This window comes from Ranitomeya imitator, chromosome 1, assembly GCF_032444005.1.
Source record: "Ranitomeya imitator isolate aRanImi1 chromosome 1, aRanImi1.pri, whole genome shotgun sequence".
Taxonomy (NCBI): domain Eukaryota; kingdom Metazoa; phylum Chordata; class Amphibia; order Anura; family Dendrobatidae; genus Ranitomeya; species Ranitomeya imitator.
This window is the reverse complement of record NC_091282.1, coordinates 798,912,019-798,934,334: the sequence shown is the minus strand read 5'-3', so window position 1 is coordinate 798,934,334 and position 22,316 is coordinate 798,912,019. Positions and strand designations below refer to the sequence as shown.

Genomic DNA, 22,316 nt, shown 5'->3' with positions numbered 1-22,316 from the left:
CGCGACGTCATCGAAGGTCCTTCACTCTCTGCAATTCTCAGGAACGGAGACGGACGCTTGCAGCGGTGACAGCCAGGGTTCTTCGGAGGGGTGAGTATAGCCATATTTTTTATTTTTATTCTTTATTTTTTACATTAATATGGATCCCAGGGCCTGAAGGAGAGTTTCCTCTCCTTCAGACCCTGGGAACCATCGAGGATACATTCCGATATTTGTGTCCCATTGACTTGTATTGGTATCGGGTATCGGTATCGGCGAGATCCGATATTTTGCCGGTATCGGCCGATACCATCCGATACCGATACTTTCAAATATCGGAAGGTATCGCTCAACACTATTAATGAGTTTTCAATGGATGGCACGACACTGCCTAAGGAACGTGCCACTGACTGCGGTGCCCCTTCCATCCACTCACTAGTCTTTCCCTCACCATCAGACTATGGTGGTCTGGCCCAGTTTAAGTTGGCCAATAAAAGTTCGTTGGGCTATTTTCAACCCCCCCCACCTTTCACTTGGTATATATTTGCTGCAGCAGCTTGTCTCCTCCTCTTCCCCTTTGGGTCCTGGAGGTGCTCGTTCCGCCCTCCATCCCCTTATTGAATGTATGTTAATAATTGTTTCTTTTAGAAGGTTAAGTCACAGCTGCTGTTTCCAATGAAGCACCTGAGTGTTGCGACTAAAGGCTGACTTGCCTGTAGATGTGGCAGGGCATTTGGCTACTGCTCTTTTTGTTCAGTTTCGAGTGCTTCCTTTTATTGTTATATATTTCTATGAAAAAATTAAAGCTGTGACCGACTTTCACCCATCAATTCTTTGTGTTTGCCTCGTTATTGTTAGATGGGATGTTTCTGGAGGGGGCTCACCAGGGGGTGTTTGCGTGGGTCACCACAGTCCAGGTAGAGAGGAGCTAGGAAGAGCTCATTTGCCTTGAAAATAAAAATGATGCGGGTAGCGAAATTCCAACTGCCCGATCCTTCTCTTTCCTCGACATCATCTGTCAGGGGAGAGTCAGAAGCCCCCATACACATCAGAGGTCAACCAGTCCCGCTTTCACTGTTGTCTCAGGCATTAGTGACCTGGTGTGACTGCTACCTTCCAAATTGCTACTTCCTTGATCTTAGTACTACCATCTACAATCCACTATCCCCATCGTAAAAAAGTAAGCTATGCCAAAAACATTTAGTTACATAGTGAGAACAGTTTAAAAAAAAAGACCCGTGTCCTTCTGGTTCCACAAAAGGATGGGAAAAGGGAAGGGGTAAAGGTGCACCCATAATGCATGATCCAGTCTGCGGAAGAGAGCAGATTTTCCCCCCTGATCCCGAGAGCTGCTTGACTGGATGAACATTCGAAAAAATTGTTCATAAAAATTTATATTACCTTCAAGTCTATAATTTACGTAGGACGACACATAGAAGGAGCTTGTCTTACAGGGGTCTCATGAAGACAACCCAAGTCCGAACATGACATAAAGAGCTCATAGAGTAGAGAGTCAAGACGTCTCTTTAGGGGCTTCATTAATAGATATCTCAAGTTCCTTCTCCCACCCAGGGTCCCCTCCACTAGGTAAAGCCACTCGCTAAAACCAACTTCCATCCTGGCAGACTCAAGCAGTTATATAAAGCTACTTTCACACATCAGTTTTTTGCCTTCAGGTATAATCCAGCTATTTCTGAAAAAAGCGGATCCGTTGCAAATTGTAAAAAAGTGATGCGCTGGATCCGTTTTTTTGTTGGATCCGTTTTTGTTTACTGGGCCTAGAGTTTGGACTTCCTGTTCCGGGGACAGGAGGGAGAGAGGGAGACACCAGAATAGAAAACGAAGGTACGAGGCATGCTCAGTGTAAAAATACTGGAATCGGTGGCCGAATCCAGTCATTTCACCTCATGTTCCATCCGTTTATTGCTGGAACGTTAACGTTTTGTGAACGTCTATGTGAACGTTTTTTCTGTCCAGCGAAAAAACGCCTCTGTACGTTTTCTCCATCCACCGGAAACATAATTTTTGACGTATCTGGCAAAAAACGGATGAAACGTGTTGCCATCAGGTGCAATCCAGCGCTAATACAACTCTATGAGAAAAAAACAGATCCGGCGGAAAAAAACGGATCCGTTTTTTCTAAACTCGCCGGATTGTGCCCGACGGCAAAAACCTGATGTGTGAAAGTAGCCTAACAGTTCACATAGAAGGACTGTCTAGTGTGCAATTCTCATGATCGGTTATCCCACTTTTGTATTGCCCCTTTATGACATAGCTGTTTAGTGTAGTCCACCTCCTGGACCACAGCTATGTCCCTAACTCCATCACTCCAACATGTACAAGAAATATCGCTGATTCATGGTTTATTTTACAATTTCTCTAAAGATGATGACCACACTAGAAGGTCTGGTTGTAAGCCAACGTCATAAAGATTTGATGCTAGAAACAAATCCTTCCCTATGAGCATCACCATGCATGAAATATCTGGTAGTGTCCAGATAAAAAAGTGCTCCTAATCTATGCTCTAACCATACAGGTACTGCAAGGGTCAAGGCTCTTCAAAGTTTTAAGCAAATCCAAGTTTTTGCTCCAGGTGTTTTATTCCATAGAAGAAAGAGTTGGGCTGTAGGGTGTGTGGAACTGAATGATCACATACTTCCCCACCCTTACATTTGCACAAGCTTTGCCCTTTATGCCCTGCCCTGTTTGAGGGATGGAAAGTAGCTAATATAATGAGAGTGGGTTAGATCTGCAGGGAATCACCCTTTCCATTCACCTATCCCAATATAACAGCAGCGGCGGTGAGGACATCACAACCTAGGATGCACCAGAGTCTTACTCATCAACAATGGCTGCGTCCAGCAGACTTCTGATCACACGCTGTGTGAGCTTCATACAGCGACATGTTTGAAATCCAGATAATTCTTTTATGACACAAGAAGCTCATTATGAGAAATGTTCTGGACCCAAGTGAGGACACTGGAAGCTCGCTGTACATGTATTCTGTAAGGTACACTATGTCACTTCATATGGCCGATGAACTACATGACATCCCTTCTGGTGCCCACCTTTCCTTATTTGCAGGAAGAAACACGTACTCCTAGGTAGAGATGAGCAAACTCAAACTGTAAAGTTTGGGGTTCGTACCGGACATCTAGTGTCTGGTGCTGAACAACGAACACGGACTTCTCCTGGAAGTGTTTTTTACAGCTCGGGAGTCCAAGGAGAGAGGGAGATTTTTGCCAACTGTAAAGTTCGGGCCTCCATTGATTTAAAAGGGGTTTGGGATCAAGTTCGGGCACAGTTCTGGACCTCAATTGAACTTTGCTGGATAGTCGGCAGATGTTAAGATGAGTGGACTTTCATCCAATCATCCATCTGCTCTTCATGTATCTATCCATTCACCCTTCCAACTCATATCGATCTACCCTCCCAATCACCGTCTGTCCATTAAATTTAGGATTCATCCATTCACTGTTTATATACTGTAGCTACCCACTTATACTCCATAAAAACGGAAGGGAAAATTTCAATCGTACTCACATTTTAGGAAACACCTGTCTTTATTTTTTTCACATTTCCTATCTCACTAGCTTTTACCTGCACAGCCATATCTCTATCAGTACATGCATCTCACTCACATCTGCCTCTCTATCAATGTATTTCCTATCTACCTATCTATCCATTTATCTATCCATCCATCCATCCATATACGGATTTGCCTATTAATCCATCTGACTACCTATCTGCATACCTATGCATCTGTATATTGATCTACTTCTAATCTGTCTTCTCATTTTCCCATTCTTTCTCGCTACCCATCTCCTGACTACCAGCCTACCCATAACATCCACTCATATCACAATGAAATACTTATACTACTATTAATATTTGGCTATCTTTCTATATCCATCTCCATTTTACTTTCCTATTTTTTACACACCTCCAGATCTCATATATTCCTATGATATATATATATATATATATATATATATATATATATATATATATATATATATATATATATATATATATATTAATACACATTAATAGGTAGAAAATAGATAGATGATAGAATAGATAAATGTATAGATAATGGGTAGAATAGATAATAGACAAATACTAGATCAACAATAGATAATAGATAGATAACAGATATATAACAGATAAATAGATAATTGATAGATAGATAAGACAGATAATAGACATAATAGATAGATAATAGATAACAGATATATAATAGATAAATAGATAATTGATAGATAGATAAGACAGATAATAGATAGATAATAGGAGGATAATAGATAATAGATAACAGATAGATAATAGATAAATAGATAATAGATAGATAATAGATGCATACTAGATAATAGATAGATAATAGATAGATAATACCAGTAGATGGATAATAGATAGATAATAGGTAGATAATAGATAAATAATAGATAGATAATATATAAATAACAGATAGACAATACATAGATAGATAGATAGATAGAGAATAGATAGATAGATAGATAGATAGATAGATAGATAGATAGATAGATAGATAGATAGATAGATGATAGCAATAATACAGGGGTTGATGTGATTTCTAGCAATAGATGGATAGATGAAGTGTCAGCTCACTTGCCCAGTGATGATTACTATCCGGCGTTGTTCTCCCTTCCATACACAAGCGCTCCCGACTGTTTAGTGACAGCTATTTCCATAGCAATGGTGCACACCAGCTTACGTGCTGATCATTACTTGAGAATGAAGCTTCTCCTGTAGCCGGATTGTTCATTGGAAACATCTTTTTCATGACCTGTTGCCTGAATTATATTTTCCATATTTTCCCCTTATTTTCCTCTTTATTGCATCTTAGGGCTATTTTGATCATACAGAATAATTGTGTCTTGTTCCAGAGGCATCAGGCTTGATTTACTGTGCACAGGCCTGACAGGCGAGTCCAATGGGGTGTTAAACTGTTCACTTAATGCAGGAAAACAGATGCAGCCAGGGGCATGTGAATCAGGCTGCATAAATAATAGACAACGTCATTATTGCGGCTCCATCCAAAAGGACGACAAGGCAGGAACAAGGTGAGGCTGCAGATTTACCACATACCATATTCTGAATGGAAATATGCAGAGTACAGATCATGGGCCATAAAGAGGTTCTGAAATATGGTTCACCATTTCTCATGATGATATCTAGCAATCTGTAATGATTCATTTCTGAATGTAGTTTCATAGCAATCAGAGCGAAAAAAAACTGTCTACCTTCAGTCAGCACTAAAAGGCGCTTATCTTATGTATCTCTGTGTACAGGGAGCTCCCCCTAGTGGTGACTGCAGACAGGATCTTATCCTGTATCTCTGTATACAGGGAGCTCCCCCTAGTGGTGGCTGCAGACAGGATCTTATCCTGTATCTCTGTATACAGGGAGCTCCCCCTAGTGGTGACTGCAGACAGGATCTTATCCTGTATCTCTGTATACAGGGAGCTCCCCCTAGTGGTGACTGCAGACAGAATCTTATCCTGTATCTCTGTATACAGGGAGCTCCCCCTAGTGGTGGCTGCAGACAGGATCTTATCATGTATCTCTGTATACAGGGAGCTCCCCCTAGTAATGGCTGCAGACAGAATCTAATCATGTATCTCTGTATACAGGGAGCTCCCCCTAGTGGTGGCTGCAGACAGGATCTTATCCTGTATCTCTGTATACAGGGAGCTCCCCCTAGTGATGACTGCAGACAGAATCTTGTCATGTATCTCTGTATACAGGGAGCTCCCCCTAGTGGTTACTGCAGACAGAATCTTATCATGTATCTCTATATACAGGGAGCTCCCCCTAGTGGTGGCTGCAGACAGAATCTTATCCTGTATCTCTGTATACAGGGAGCTCCCCCTAGTGGTGGCTGCAGACAGGATCTTATCCTGTATCTCTGTATACAGGGAGCTCCCCCTAGTGGTTACTGCAGACAGAATCTTATCATGTATCTCTGTATACAGGGAGCTCCCCCTAGTGATGACTGCAGACAGAATCTTGTCATGTATCTCTGTATACAGGGAGCTCCCCCTAGTGGTGGCTGCAGACAGAATCTTATCATGTATCTCTATATACAGGGAGCTCCCCCTAGTGGTGGCTGCAGAGAATCTTGTCATGTATCTCTGTATACAAGGAGCTCCCCCTAGTGGTGGCTGCAGACAGAATCTTAGCATGTATCTCTGTATACAGGGAGCTCCCCCTAGTGGTGGCTGAAGACAGGATCTTATTATGTATCTCTGTATACAGGGAGCTCCTCCTAGTGGTGGCTGCAGACAGAATTTTATCATGTGTCTCTGTATACAGGGAGCTCCCCCTAGTGGTGGCTGCAGACAGGATCTTATGTATCTCTATATAAAGGGAGCTCCCCATAGTGGTGGCTGAATACAGGATCTTATCATGGATCTCTGTATACAGGGAGCTCCTCCTAGGGGTGGCTACAGACAGGATCTTATCGTCTAGCTCTGTATACAGGGAGCTCCCCCTAGTGGTAGCTGCAGACAGAAACTTATCATGTATCTCTGTATACAGGGAGCTCCACCTAGTGGTGGCTGCAGACAGAATCTTATCATGTATCACTGTATACAGGGAGCTCCCCCTAGTGGTGACTGCAGACAGGATCTTATCCTGTATCTCTGTATACAGGGAGCTCCCCCTAGTGGTGACTGCAGACAGAATCTTATCCTGTATCTCTGTATACAGGGAGCTCCCCCTAGTGGTGGCTGCAGACAGGATCTTATCATGTATCTCTGTATACAGGGAGCTCCCCCTAGTAATGGCTGCAGACAGAATCTAATCATGTATCTCTGTATACAGGGAGCTCCCCCTAGTGGTGGCTGCAGACAGGATCTTATCCTGTATCTCTGTATACAGGGAGCTCCCCCTAGTGATGACTGCAGACAGAATCTTGTCATGTATCTCTGTATACAGGGAGCTCCCCCTAGTGGTTACTGCAGACAGAATCTTATCATGTATCTCTATATACAGGGAGCTCCCCCTAGTGGTGGCTGCAGACAGAATCTTATCCTGTATCTCTGTATACAGGGAGCTCCCCCTAGTGGTGGCTGCAGACAGGATCTTATCCTGTATCTCTGTATACAGGGAGCTCCCCCTAGTGGTTACTGCAGACAGAATCTTATCATGTATCTCTGTATACAGGGAGCTCCCCCTAGTGATGACTGCAGACAGAATCTTGTCATGTATCTCTGTATACAGGGAGCTCCCCCTAGTGGTGGCTGCAGACAGAATCTTATCATGTATCTCTATATACAGGGAGCTCCCCCTAGTGGTGGCTGCAGAGAATCTTGTCATGTATCTCTGTATACAAGGAGCTCCCCCTAGTGGTGGCTGCAGACAGAATCTTAGCATGTATCTCTGTATACAGGGAGCTCCCCCTAGTGGTGGCTGAAGACAGGATCTTATTATGTATCTCTGTATACAGGGAGCTCCTCCTAGTGGTGGCTGCAGACAGAATTTTATCATGTGTCTCTGTATACAGGGAGCTCCCCCTAGTGGTGGCTGCAGACAGGATCTTATGTATCTCTATATAAAGGGAGCTCCCCATAGTGGTGGCTGAATACAGGATCTTATCATGGATCTCTGTATACAGGGAGCTCCTCCTAGGGGTGGCTACAGACAGGATCTTATCGTCTAGCTCTGTATACAGGGAGCTCCCCCTAGTGGTAGCTGCAGACAGAAACTTATCATGTATCTCTGTATACAGGGAGCTCCACCTAGTGGTGGCTGCAGACAGAATCTTATCATGTATCACTGTATACAGGGTGCTCCCCCTAGTGGTGGCTGCAGGCAGGATCTTATCATGTATCTCTGTATACAAGGAGCTCCCCCTAGTGGTGTCTGCAGACAGAACCTTATGTATCTCTGTATACAGGGAATGCTCTCTAGTGGTGGCTGCAGACAGAATCTTATGTATCTCTGTATACAGGGAGCTCCCCTAGTGGTGGTGGCAGACAGACATAGTCTTATCAGTTAGCACTTTATTTATACAGGAGACCTAGAGCCCTGCATGTGAGAAGTCAAGCTTAAATCACTGTAAAAATATTGAGAATGAGTTAGGCAAAAATCATCTATTTAGATTTTGGGAAAGTTAAAATGGGGTTCAAACATCTTCTTGAAGGTATAGACATTCACAGCTGAATTCTGGAACCTTCTGACTTGAAAGGGTAATGATTTTTAACCCCTTTCCAACATCGGGTGTAATAGTATGCCGATGTTGGATTCCCCCTGTTTAGTGCAGGCTTCGGCGCTTAGCCCGCACCTTTCCGGACACATGACAGCTGATCTATACAGCTGATATGTGCCCGTTCAGCCGCGGGTGGAATCGCGATCCACCCTCAGCTGTTAACTAGTTAAATGTCGCTTTCAATCTTTGACAGCAGCATTTAACTTGCGCTTCCAGAAAGCGCGCCGGAAATCCTGCCCATCGGTGACCCCGTCACATGATCGTGGGACACCAATGGGCCGGCATGACAACCAGAGGTCTCCAGCAGACCTCTATGGTTCTCACTGCCGGATTGCTATGAGTGCTGCCTGGTGGTCTTTGCTCAACCTTAGTGAGCATTTCTGCTACATACAGGTGATCTGATCATCGCCTGTATGTAGCAGAGCAGACCGGACAACTGCAGCTTCTTGTCTCGCAAGGGGACTATTAAAGAATGAAAAAAGTAAAAAAAAAGTTTAAAAAAAAAAATAAGAAAAAATATAAAAGTTCAAATCACCCCCTTTGCCCCATTCAAAATAAAACAATGAAAAAAAAATCAAATATACACATATCTGATATCGCCGCATTCAGATTCGCCCGATCTAACAATATAAAAAAAGAATTAACCCAAACGTTAAACGGCGTAATGAGAAAAAAAGTCAATATGCCAGAATTACGTTTTTTTTTGATCATCACAACATTGCAATAAAATGAAATAACAGGCATTCAAAAGATCATATCTGCACCAAAATGGTATTATTAAAAACATCATTTCAGCGCACAAAAAATAAGCCCAGATTTTTTTCAACAAAATTTGGAATTGTTTCTCACCACTTAAATAAAAACCTAGACATGTTTGGTGTCTATGAACTCGTAATGACCTGGAGAATCAAAATGGCAGGTTAGTTTTAGCATTTAGTGAACATGGTAAAAAAATCCCCAACAACTGTGGGATTGCACTTTTTTGCAATTTCACCGCACTTGGAATTTGTTTTCCCGTTTTACAGTACACAATATGTTAAAACCAATAGTGTCGTTCAAAAGTACAACTCATCCTGCAAAAAACAAGCCCTCACATGGCCATATTGACCAAGAAATAAAAAAAGTTAAGAGTCTGGGAAGAAGGGGAGCAAAAAACAAAAAAGCAAAAACAAAAATACCTCTGGTCGTTAAGGGGTTAAATAGCTTTATACCATGGAATTGCAGTTTATATAATTCTTTCTCTTTGCTGGACCAAAACTAAATCTATGGTTCTAATAGATGGAGAATCTGTACACAAAATCGTGACAAAGCTTTCCGTTATTTAGAAAAGCAGAACATTTCAGGAAAGTTGAGATTTCCTTGCATCCTTTTTTCTGGAGCCAAAGCTGCTTCCAAAATTCTGCCTATTGTTATTGGAAACAGACAACTGTTTAGCTTCGCCCCATTGTCAGTCATGTGACTTAACTGCTCAGTATACAGTAAAATGCATCTCACATTTGATTTCCCACAATGCTTTGCTCCGTTTAACAGAAAACTTCAGGTGTCCTGATATTCTGTAGATTCACTACGAGATAAATGAAGTAAAGGATTTATAAAGTCACCTCGCACCCTGCTCAGATTATAACCTTTCTCTGTTGTAGATTATTGCTTAAAAATTGAGTTGTCCCTTAATCCTGCAAAGGCTTGGTTATAAAAAATATGGTATACAATAATATACCAGAAATGTAATATTTGATATTTTCAGAATATAAGAAAACGTGCACATAGCCACAATTGATTGCTTTCCAGCTGCTGCAAAACCTCAGCCCTCAGGTTGCCCTGAAGTCTTTAAGGAATTGTAGTTTAACAATTTTTGGAGGCTGGGTGGTAGGTGTCTATACAGACCCATCAGATCAGTACTTTAATTTTTGAATGTGTGCTGAGATTTTCTCATCCAAGCTGAAAGGATATAGCAAATCCTTACTAAAGTCTCATACAGTCATATTTCATATAAAAAAAAAAAAAAACAAAAATCGCCTAGTCTGATGGGTCATCTGTCTAGCAGCACTGTCCATTTACCTCCAACCCAATTTCCAACACCTTACTCACCATCCCACAGATGACCCAACAGTCACCATTACAAACCCAGTACCCAACACCTTAATGACCATCCCACAGATTACCCAACAGTCACCATTACCAACCAAATACCCAAAACCTTACTGACCATCCCACAGATGACCTAACAGTCACCATTACCAACCCAATACATAAACCTTACTGACCATCCCACAGATGACCTAACAGTCACCATTACCAACCCAATACCTAACACCTTACTGCCCATCCCACAGATGACCCAACAGTCACCATTACCAACCCAATACCCAACATCTTACTGACCATCCCACAGATGACCTAACAGTCACCATTACAAACCCAGTACCCAACACCTTAATGACCATCCCACAGATTACCCAACAGTCACCATTACCAACCCAATACCCAACACCTTACTGACCATCCCACAGATGACCCAACAGTCACCATTACAAACCCAGTACCCAACACCTTAATGACCATCCCACAGATTACCCAACAGTCACCATTACCAACCCAATACCCAACACCTTACTGACCATCCCACAGATGACCTAACAGTCACCATTACCAACCCAATACCTAAACCTTACTGACCATCCCACAGATGACCTAACAGTCACCATTACCAACTCAATACCTAACACCTTACTGCCCATCCCACAGATGACCCAACAGTCACCATTACCAACCCAATACCCAACACCTTACTGACCATCCCACAGATGACCTAACAGTCACCATTACCAACCCAATACCTAAACCTTGCTGCCCATCCCACAGATGACCCAACAGTCACCATTACCAACCCAATACCCAACATCTTACTGACCATACTACAAATGACCCACAGTCACCACTACCAACCCAAAATCCAACACATTATTGACCATGTCACACATGACCCAACCACATAAGCCTCCGGCCTATCACTACCACAACCATCCTACAGATGAATCGATCATACTCACCATCCAACACATTAATGACCATCACAGAGAAGACCCAAGACCCACTTATGACCAACACTAGACTGACCATCCCACAGATGAACCAATCACATAAGTAACTCTGTGCCCATCACCACAATAACTATCCCAGAGATGAATTAACCACTCTGACTATATCAACCACATATTAGTCCTATGCCCGAAAACACAATGTTCATCTCACATGTCCACAATTAATATCTGACAGACAATCTAACCACATAACCTTGTGCACAGGCTAATTGGTGGGTTCATCTGTGGCCAACTCATAGATGAACCCACCATGTACCAACCATGTGCTCAACACCAGTGACCAGTTTTCACATAAACCACCAATCAACCCTATGCCCTTTGGTCATCACCAAAATGACAATTATATATTGGAACCCTCCAATTACCAACTCTGTGCCCAATATCACACTGCCCATTGCACACATGAACTCAACAGCTGTTAATGCTGTGTCCAATACAGTAACCGTTATAGTACAACAACCTGCTCACCCACCACTTATCAACCATCATGAATATTAAACCAGTTCCATCAACCCACTAACATCGTAACCATCTCACAAATGATTTCACCACTTATCAACCCTTTGTCCAACATATTGATCATCACATTTTTTAGCTGAACAAACCATGTAGCAGACCTGTCCCAATAGTATCCTATACATATTATTCCACCACTTATCACCGTTGCATCCGAGAACAGAGTAACCATCCCTGTGCTCAATACTCTGGTCTTCACCCATGGCCCCAACGCCTATCTAGCCATTGCCCACTGTGACGGATCGTACAGACGATGGGGTGTGTCGACTTCATTCACCTCTAGGGAGGGGAGAGAATGACCCAGCAGGCATCGGCTCTCTGGCACCACCACTTAACCCAGGTCTGTCAGGGAACTGCACTGAGGGCAAATAGTCGCTGGAAAGGCTTCCCTTATAGGTACGAGTTATTGAGGCGCTCCCAGTGAGGGGGAATATATAAGAGATTAATGGATTAAGGGAGCTTAGTCTCCAGAAACGCGTTGAGATTCTTACCCATATGGTTTGTGCTGAAGTTTGTAATTTCCATGTTTAAGTTTGTGAATAAAGAAATTTTTTTAATTCCTGGCAGCTATGCTTTATAACTCAATAACGCAGTCCTAGAGGTGGCCGAATGGTATGGGCTTGTTGGGAAAGGATTGCAGATTCTGATTATATACTCGGCTAGGTTCAGAGATATTGCATTCCTTTATTATAGGTCATTTTCTAGATTCAATATCTCAGAGCCTTGTGCAGTTGAGCCTGGAATCTGCGGTGCCAATATGTCTGCGTGTCAGCTTGAGTCCAACAAAGGAAGCCAGTTGGCTGGTAACCGCACAAGAGTTCAAACCCCTGTGATAATTGCTGGACTTTGTGCTGAGGGACACAGGGTCTATGCCTTTTGGCCCCCACGGGGAGAGTTTCAAAGGCCCATTTGCTTGAGCTAATGAAAAAAAAAACATTGGTCTGCTCTGTCCAAGTAAGAGCCTTCGCTGGGTAATGAGGTCCCATTGTTTGATGTGTATTTGACTTCCCTTTTGTCCTGGTGGGGACTGAGTTTGGAGCAAATATTTTTGGGCCTAACTGTATCTGATAGGGAACTCCATCAGATATCAAAATTATATCAATTAGATATAATTTTCCCATATCTCACACCCACATATTCTGACCACCCCTGATATGAGCTCTCCACCAATCAACACTTTTACCTAGAGATTGATTTTCCAACAGGTGTAACTCAGCAAGAACCAATGCACAATTTATCACGACGTTTCCCACATCGATGAGCTCCATCGTGCATCGGCCCATCACCTATCAAGCCTGTCCCAACACTTATTATATCACATAGAAACCCTGCACCTATCAACCCATTACCCACATACACTGACCACCCTTAATTTGAACCCACCATCTATCAACCCTAAGAGATTGACCATCCAACAGGTATAACTCACCAGGAAACAACCCACCTTTTATCCAACCTTTTCCGAGCCCACCCTGTCTCTAAGAAATTGCAAATCCAACAGGCATAACTCACAAATAATAAACTCACCATTTATTAAAGATTTTCCCAGCACACTGACAACCCCCATATATCACCAACAGTAATCACTCAGCCTGTCACCAACAATAATCACTCTTCATATAAACCATGTGCCCAACACATTGGTCTTCCACCATGTCTTAACCACACCAATAGAGCCGGTCAGAAGTGGTGCACTCTATATATAGGAGAATGGTGCTCAAAGGAAAACAGATACAATATAGAATAATGACCTTCTGCACTCTAAAAAAGTCACAAAGGAGTTGAAGTTTAAAATAATTTTCAATTTAATGAACAGCCGGCGAAGGCAATGGTGCCGAAACGTCGGATGGATTGATGTCTGTCTGTTTTCCCATTATGTCGGCTGTTCATTAAATTGAAAATTATTTGAAGCTTCAACTCTTTTGTGCATTTTTAGAGTGCCGCAGGTCATCATTCTATATTAACCACACCAATGCCCACACAGTAATCACTCTTGATATGAACCCAGAAATTATCAACCCTCACCACTTTGCCCAGCAAGTCACCAATCACCCCAATTACAAAGTGACTCCAACACTTCTACCAAGCCTAAAAGTTCCAGCCTTCTTGTGTTTTAAAGAACTTAATTAATTAAATTCTCCAAATTCTGGAGCTATAAATCACTGTGATTTAGACATCAATGCCACCGAATTAAGCCACTAACTGCTATTTAGTTAATGAGTGTACATTGCAAGGGTCTGCAGATTCAGTAGTTAGCCTAGAAGGCTCCGGTGGCTAGAATGCAGGATGCTCATTATACAGCAACGGTCTGAGAGCCTTCTATGCCTATAGAGCATCAGATCTGGAGTCAAAACACAAGGCAATAGCTATGATACAAAGAGACGCTTGTACACAGTGATACATATACACTGTTGCTTTACAAAAATATATACAAAAAATACACACAAGACATGGCAGCAAGCAAATAGCAAAGACAGCAGTAGACCACAGGGCAGGGGGTCTGGAAGCCTGATTCTAGCAAAGGATATTATTCTCTGAGACCCCATGGAAAGGCTTCTGCAGATATGCATTCATTGAATAAAATGCATACATCAGATATCACTACAGATATACTACATTGCATTTGAGAGTCTATCACCTACTGCATAAGTCAATGCAATATATAAATCCCCCTCCCCCATTGCAAATGTTCATTCTTAGAAATGCCACTCGCAAGAGAACCGCAACACTTAATAGGAAAATAAAGGGTCACTTACCTGATTTTCTCCATCTCTGCAGCAGAGGCCTAAGAGAAAAGAAACAGGAGTCTCATATGAATGATAGTCAGGAGCTTCAATCTGGAGATTTCTGCATAGCCCAAGCCTTATTGATGGGTTTTTTCCCTCGTCTCTCTTTAAGCGAATGTGTAGAAAGCGACAGTGAAGGGAATCACATCTGCATTAGCAGAAAATAACATTGAACGATTAACTCGGGAGCAAAATCCGCACTGAGCAGAAAAACCATGTAAGAGCCACGAGCCAAAAGCAGCACAATGACTCAGTAGTAGAGCAAAGACTGAATAAAAAACCACAGAGCGAAAGGAAGGGATAGAGGGAGAAGGAGAGAAGGCGAGTAACAGGTTCACTGCATGCTGGATGCTAGAGGAAAAAAAAAGTTGAATCATATTGTCTATGAAGATGATGAACCCCAGCAGAAGCATAATATTTCTGCTCTATGGACACTAAGGAATGGTAATATCAGAAAAAATCTAATTCCAGAGGTGCAAGTAACATTAGGTAGCGAGAACAAATTCATAGTCAATTACTTTAAATTGGCACCACAGATTTCAAGAGTGAAATTATGAGAATATTGAGGATCAATCAGCTCTCCTGTGTGGTGCAGTATATAGAGGATGTGTCCTGTGTGGTGCAGTATATAGAGGATGTGTCCTGTGTGGTGTAGTATATAGAGGATGTGTCCCATGTGGTGTAGTATATAGAGGATGTGTCCTGTGTGGTGTAGTATATAGAGGATGTGTCCTGTGTGGTGTAGTATATAGAGGATGTGTCCCATGTGGTGTAGTATATTGAGGATGTGTCCCGTGTGGTGTAGTATATAGAGGATGTGTCCTGTGTGGTGTAGTATATAGAGGATGTGTCCTGTGTGGTGTAGTATATAGAGGATGTGTCCTGTGTGGTGCAGTATATAGAGGATGTGTCCCGTGTGGTATAGTATATAGAGGATGTGTCCCGTGTGGTGCAGTATATAGAGGATGTGTCCCACGTGGTGTAGTATATAGAGGATGTGCCCCGTGTGGTGTAGTATATAGAGGATGTGTCCCGTGCGGTGTAGTATATAGAGGATGTGTCCTGTGTGGTGCAGTATATAGAGGATGTGTCCTGTGTGGTGCAGTATATAGAGGATGTGTCCTGTGTGGTGTAGTGTATAGAGGATGTGTCCCGTGTGGTGTAGTATATAGAGGATGTGTCCTGTGTGGTGTAGTATATAGAGGATGTGTCCTGTGTGGTGCAGTATATAGAGGATGTGTCCTGTGTGGTGCAGTATATAGAGGATGTGTCCTGTGTGGTGCAGTATATAGAGGATGTGTCCTGTGTGGTGCAGTATATAGAGGATCTGTCCCGTGTGGTTTAATATATAGAGGGTGTGTCCAGTGTGGCTTAATATATAGAGGGTGTGTCCAGTGTGGTTTACTATATAGAGGATGTGTCCTGTGTAGTGTAGTATATAGAGGATGTGTCCCGTGTGGTGTAGTATATAGAGGATGTGTCCCATGTGGTGTAGTATATAGAGGATGTGTCCCATGTGGTGTAGTATATAGAGGATGTGTCCCGGGTGGTGTAGTATATAGAGGATGTGTCCCGTGTGGTGTAGCATATAGAGGATGTGTCCCGCGTGGTGTAGTATATTGAGGATGTGTCCCGTGTGGTGTAGCATATAGAGGATGTGTCCCGGTTGGTGTAGTATATAGAGGATACGTCCCGTGTGATGTAGTAAATAGAGGATGTGTCCTGTGTGGTACAGTATATAGAGGATGTGTCCCGTGTGGTGTAGTATATAGAGGATGTGTCCTGTGTGGTATAGTATATAGAGGATGTGTCCTGTGTGGTGCAGTATATAGAGGATGTGTCCCGTGTGGTATAGTATATAGAGGATGTGTCCCGTGTGGTGTAGTAAATAGAGGATGTGTCCTGTGTGGTACAGTATATAGAGGATGTGTCCTATATGATGTAGTAAATAGAGGATGTGTCCTGTGTGGTACAGTATATAGAGGATGTGTCCTGTATGATGTAGTATATAGAGGATGTGCCCTGTGTGGTGTAGTATATAGAGGATGTGTCCTGTGTGGTGTAGTATATAGAGGATGTGTCCCATGTGGTGCAGTATATAGAGGATGTGTCCTGTGTGATGTAGTATATAGAAGATGTGTGGTGTAGTATATAGAGGATGTGCTCCGTGTGGTGCATTATATAGAGGATGTGTGGTGTAGTATATAAAGGGTGTGTCCCGTGTGGTGTAGTATATAGAGGATGTGTCCCGTGCGGTGTAGTATATAGATGATGTGTCCTGTGTGGTGTAGTATATAGAGGATGTGTCCTGTGTGGTGTAGTATATAGAGGATGTGTCCTGTGTGATGTAGTATATAGAGGATGTGTGGTGTAGTATATAGAGGATGTGTTCCGTGTGGTGTAGTATATAGAGGATGTGTTCCGTGTGGTGTAGCATATAGAGGATGTGTTCCGTGTGTTGTAGTATATAGAGGATGTGTCCCGTGTGGTGTAGTATATAGAGGATTTGTGGTGTAGTATATAGAGGATGTGCTCCGTGTGGTGTAGTATATAGAGGATGTGTGGTGTAGTATATAGAGGATGTGTCCCGTGTGGTGCAGAATATAGAGGATGTGTCCTGTGTGGTGTAGTAAATAGAGGATGTGTCCTGTGTGGTGCACAAGGAACAGGTGGCTCTTTTAGTTATGCTCCTTGCAGACGCAACACTTAACACTAAAATATGTGTCCCCTTATACCGTGAAACCGTCCCGGAGGTGGGACTTTCCTTCGCAATGGATGCAGCACGGCCAGCATTCATGCCCCCATGGCGCCGAGCGCCACCTCCTCAGCGTTGTTTGAATCTGTCCCGTAGCCTGCGCTGTTATGTTTAACCTTGGGCATGCGCTGTTAGCACTGCCCTTCTTCTGACATCATTTGATGTCAGGCTGACTGCGCCTGTGCGTACGCGCTGCCCGAGATCCCGCCACGCAGTGTCTTCTGATCTTGTCACACTGCGGGCCTGGGATTCATGGGCATGCACAGTGCATATCTTCACCTCCTACTCATCTGCTTCCGCCTTCCTCAGTCTGCGCGGCGTCATGGCCGTGTCATGTGATTATGGATCAGCTGACGCCGCACACTTTGAAGAGGGCGGATGGAGAGGAGTGAGAGGCGAAGATATGCACTGCGCATGGCCATGAATCCCAGGCCCGCAGTGCAGCATTAGTGCTGCACAAGATGGCTCTTTCAGTTACAAACGCCTGGGGGGGAACCAGTTCCCTTTAATTGCTGATGTAGTGTTGTAGTGTTGTTGCTGCTGGACACGTTGCCGGCTACACAGCAGGGGAACAGCTGACGTTACTGAACCCCACTGACACATGAGCGAGTGTTTTTCTCTATGCAGCCAGCACTTCCGAGCACCAACTGGCGGTATTGGAGCCCAGGGAATCAAGGAGGAGCAGTGTGTAGGCCGAAGCCTGCACTGATGGCATTTGAATGTCTGTTATTGTGCCAGCGTGGCTTTTGCTGGACACGTTGCCGGCTACACAGCAGGGGAATAGATGACGTTACTGAACCCCACTGACACATGAGCGAGTGTTTTTCTCTGTGCAGCCAGCACTTCCGAGCACCAACTGGCGGTATTGGAGCCCAGGGAATCAAGGAGGAGCAGAGTGTAGGCCGAGGCCTGCACTGGAGGCAGTTTAATGTCTGTTATTGTGCCAGCGTGGCTTTTGCTGAACATGTTGCCGACTACACAGCAGGGGAACAGTTGGCTTTACTGAACCTCACTGACACATGAGCGAGTGTTTTTCTCTGTGCAGCCAGCACTTCCGAGCACCAACTGGCGGTACTGGAGCCCAGGGAATCAAGGAGGAGCAGTGTGTAGGCCAAAGCCTGCACTGGAGGCATTTGAATGTCTGTTATTGTGCCAGCGTGGCTTTTGCTGAACATGTTGCCGACTACACAGCAGGGGAACAGTTGGCTTTACTGAACCCCACTGACACATGAGCGAGTGTTTTTCTCTGTGCAGCCAGCACTTCCGAGCACCAACTGGCGGTACTGGAGCCCAGGGAATCAAGGAGGAGCAGTGTGTAGGCCGAAGCCTGCACTGGAGGCATTTGAATGTCTGTTATTGTGCCAGCGTGGCTTTTGCTGGACACGTTGCCGGCTACACAGCAGGTGAACAGCTGGCACTACTGAACCCCACTGACACATGAGCGAGTGTTTTTCTCTGTGCAGCCAGCACTTCCGGGCACCAACTGGCGGTACTGGAGCCAAGGGAATCAAGGAGGAGCAGTGTGTAGGCCGAAGCCTGCACTGGAGGCATTTTTATGTCTGTTATTGTGCCAGCGTGGCTTTTGCTGGACACATTGCCAACTACACAGCAGGGGAACAGTGGCTTTACTGAACCCCACTAACACATGAGCGAGTGTTTTTCTCTGTGCAGCCAGCACTTCCGAGCACCAACTGGAGGTATTCGAGCCCAGGGACAGCAGGAGGAGCAGTGTGTAGGCCGAAGCCTGCACTGGAGGCATTTTGATGTCTGTTATTGTGCCAGCGTGGCTTTTGCTGGACACGTTGCTGGCTACACAGCAGGGGAACAGCTGGCATTACTGAACCCCACTGACACATGAGCGATTGTTTTCTCTGTGCAGCCAGCACTTCCGAGCACCAACTGGAGGTATTGGAGCCCAGGGACAGCAGGAGGAGCAGTGTGTAGGCCGAAGCCTGCACTGGAGGCATTTTGATGTCTGTTATTGTGCCAGCGTTGCTTTTGCTGGACACATTGCCAACTACACAGCAGGGGAACAGTGGCTTTACTGAACCCCACTAACACATGAGCGAGTGTTTTTCTCTGTGCAGCCAGCACTTCTGAGCACCAACTGGTGGTATTGGAGTCCAGGGACAGCAGGAGGAGCAGTGTGTAGGCCGAAGCCTGCACTGGAGGCATTTGAATGTCTGTTATTGTGCCAGCGTGGCTTTTGCTGGACACGTTGGCGGCTACACAGCAGGGGAGCAGCTGACGTTACTGAACCCCACTGACACATGAGCGAGTGTTTTTCTCTGTGCAGCCAACACTTCCGAGCACCAACTGTATTGGAGCCCAGGGAATCAAGGAGGAGCAGATTTGAGGTATTGCCGCACACACAGCAGGGGAACAGCTGACGTCACTGAACCCCAATAACACGGCAGCAAGTGTTGACTGTGCAGCCAGCACTTCCAGGCACCAACTGGCGGTGTTAGAGCCCAGGGACAGCAGGAGCAGCAGAGTGTAGGCCGAAGGCTGCACTCGAGACAGTTTAATATCTGTTGTGTCAACTGTTATGATCCGGTGACCTTGGAGCAGCATGAAAACTTTCACTGGAATAGGAGGTAACTATACTGACCGCAAACCCTGATCTAAACACCGCAACTAGAAGTAGCCGTGGGGTGTGCCTAACAAAACCTAGACACCTTGACACAGCTGGAGGACTAAATACCCCTATAGATGGAAATAGGAATTCTACCTTGCCTCAGAGCAGAACCCCAAAGGATAGGCAGCCCCCCACAAATATTGACTGTGAGTAGTAGAGGAAAAGACACACGCAGGCAGGAAACAGGATTTAGCAAATGAGGCCAAACTAGCTAAACAGGAAGGGATAGGACAGGATACTAAGCGGTCAGTATTAAAATCCTTCCAAAAATATCCACAGCAGAAAATACAAAAACTCCACCATCTAACTAAAGATGTGGAGCGTATATCTGCAACTCCAGAGAATCCAACAAGACTGAGAAAACACTGACACAGTCTAAGCTGGACAAGAGAAAACAAATGAATAGCACAGAATATAAGCACACTGCATGTGTGCCACAGAAAAAGAAACAGACACTTATCTTTGCTGAATTGGCAGCTAAGCAGGAGAAGCCAGAAAGTGATCCAACACTTCACAAGAAACATTGACAACTGGCAAGGACTAAAGAATCCTGCACACCTAAATATCCCAGTCAGAACTGCAATCAGCAGATACACCTGGCCAGGACTGCGACTCAGAGACAACTGCATTCCCACCTACAACCACTGGAGGGAACCCAAAAGCAGAATTCACAACAGTCAGTGTGATGGTCGCTGGATACATTGCCAGATACACAGCTGGGAATCAGCTGACGTTACTGAAACCCAATAACACGGCAGCAAGTGTTAACTGTGCAGCCAGCACTTCAGGCACCAACTGGCGGTGTTCGAGCCCAGGGACAGCAGGAGGAGTGTTGTGAATTCCGTTCTGGAGCTCCCTCCTGTGGTTGCTAATGGTATTTTTGTGAGTTCTGCCCTTAGGCTCCCTCTGGTGGTTTCGAGTGGAACTGCTGCTCCTTTAGGTAGCTGTAGCAGCTGCCTTCACTAATCGCCTTGCCTGGGTTTGTTATTTAAACCTGCTCTGGGCTTTAGTCCATGCCTGCTGTCAATGTTCTTGGTTGGATTTGGTTCTCTCCTTGGAGTTTTCATATGGCCAGTCCTTGTCTGCAAAAGGTAAGTTTTTGCTAGTTTTTGTTTGTCCATTTGTTTGGACTCTATTGCTTTGCAATTATGTCTCTTTTTGTCCAGCTTGTCACTATGTCTTATTCAGGCTAGCTGGAAGCTCTGGGAAAGCAGATTTGCCCCTCCACACCGTGAGTCGGTGTGGAGTTCATTTTTGTAAACTCTGCGTGGATTTTGTAGTTTTTTATACTGACCGCACAGTATCCTTTTCTCTCTGTCTATCTAGTTTAGTATTGGCCTCCTTTGCTGAATTCTGATTTCATTTCTGTGTACGTCTTTTCCCTCTCCATTCACAGTCAATATTTGTGGGGGGCTATCTTTCCTTTTGGGGGTTTTCTCTGAGGCAAGATAGCTTTCTATTTCCTTCTTTAGGGGTAGTTATTTCTTAGGCTGTGAAGAGGTGTCTAGGGAGAGTCAGGAACATCCAACGGCTATTTCTAGTGTTGTTGTTAGGATTAGGGACTGCGGTCAGTAGAGATACCACCTTCTCAGAGCTCACTCCATGTTGCGTTTTAGCCACCAGGTCATATCAGTGTGGCCTCTTAACCACCAGGTCATAACAGTACAGCAGGCCCGAAATGAATTAAATGCATCTCAAAAGAAGGAAAAGAAAGTTCTGAACCATTTTTTTTCTGTGCTCTGTTCTGTCTTCTTTTTCCTCTTGATATCTGGGTGGTGCTGGATATATGCTCTGATATGGAGGTTCAGAGTTTGTTTTCTCGTGTGGATCAACTTGCTGCAAGAGTCCAGAGTATCCAAGATTATATTGTCCAGACTCCGGCTCTAGAGCCTAGAATTCCTACTCCTGATTTGTTTTTTGGGGACAGATCCAAGTTTTTGAACTTTAAAAATAGCTGCAAGTTGTTTTTTGCTTTGAAACCCCGTTCTTCTGGTGATCCCATTCAGCAAGTAAAAATCATCATATCCTTACTGCGTGGTGATTCTCAAGACTGGGCTTTTGCTCTTGAAACAGGGGATCCGGCATTGTTGAGTGTGGATGCATTTTTTTCAAGCGCTCGGATTGTTGTATGACGAACCTAACTCAGTAGAGCATGCTGAGAAAACACTGTTGGCCCTGTGTCAGGGTCAAGAAGCGGCAGAGTTATACTGTCAGAAATTTAGAAAATGGTCTGTGCTCACTAACTGGAATGAAGAGGCTCTGGCTGCTATTTTCAGAAAAGGTCTTTCTGAAACCCTTAAAGATGTTA

The 22,316-nt window shown here is 44.2% G+C and overlaps 1 protein-coding gene across 3 annotated transcripts in view; it reads right to left on the bottom strand.

Annotated features, from left to right (window-relative positions):
• Positions 1-15,718, bottom strand: part of BEGAIN (brain enriched guanylate kinase associated) — a 265,926-nt gene extending 250,208 nt beyond the window's left edge. For 2 of the 3 annotated variants that reach the window (XM_069738130.1, XM_069738122.1), the window contains exon 1: positions 14,586-15,718. In XM_069738130.1, the coding sequence (XP_069594231.1) occupies positions 14,586-14,599 (14 nt within the window). In that variant the 5' untranslated portion in view covers positions 14,600-15,718. The remainder of the gene's footprint in view (positions 1-14,585) is intronic. The other variant, XM_069738141.1, reaches the window with a different exon arrangement.
• Positions 15,719-22,316: the final 6,598 nt, after the last annotated feature.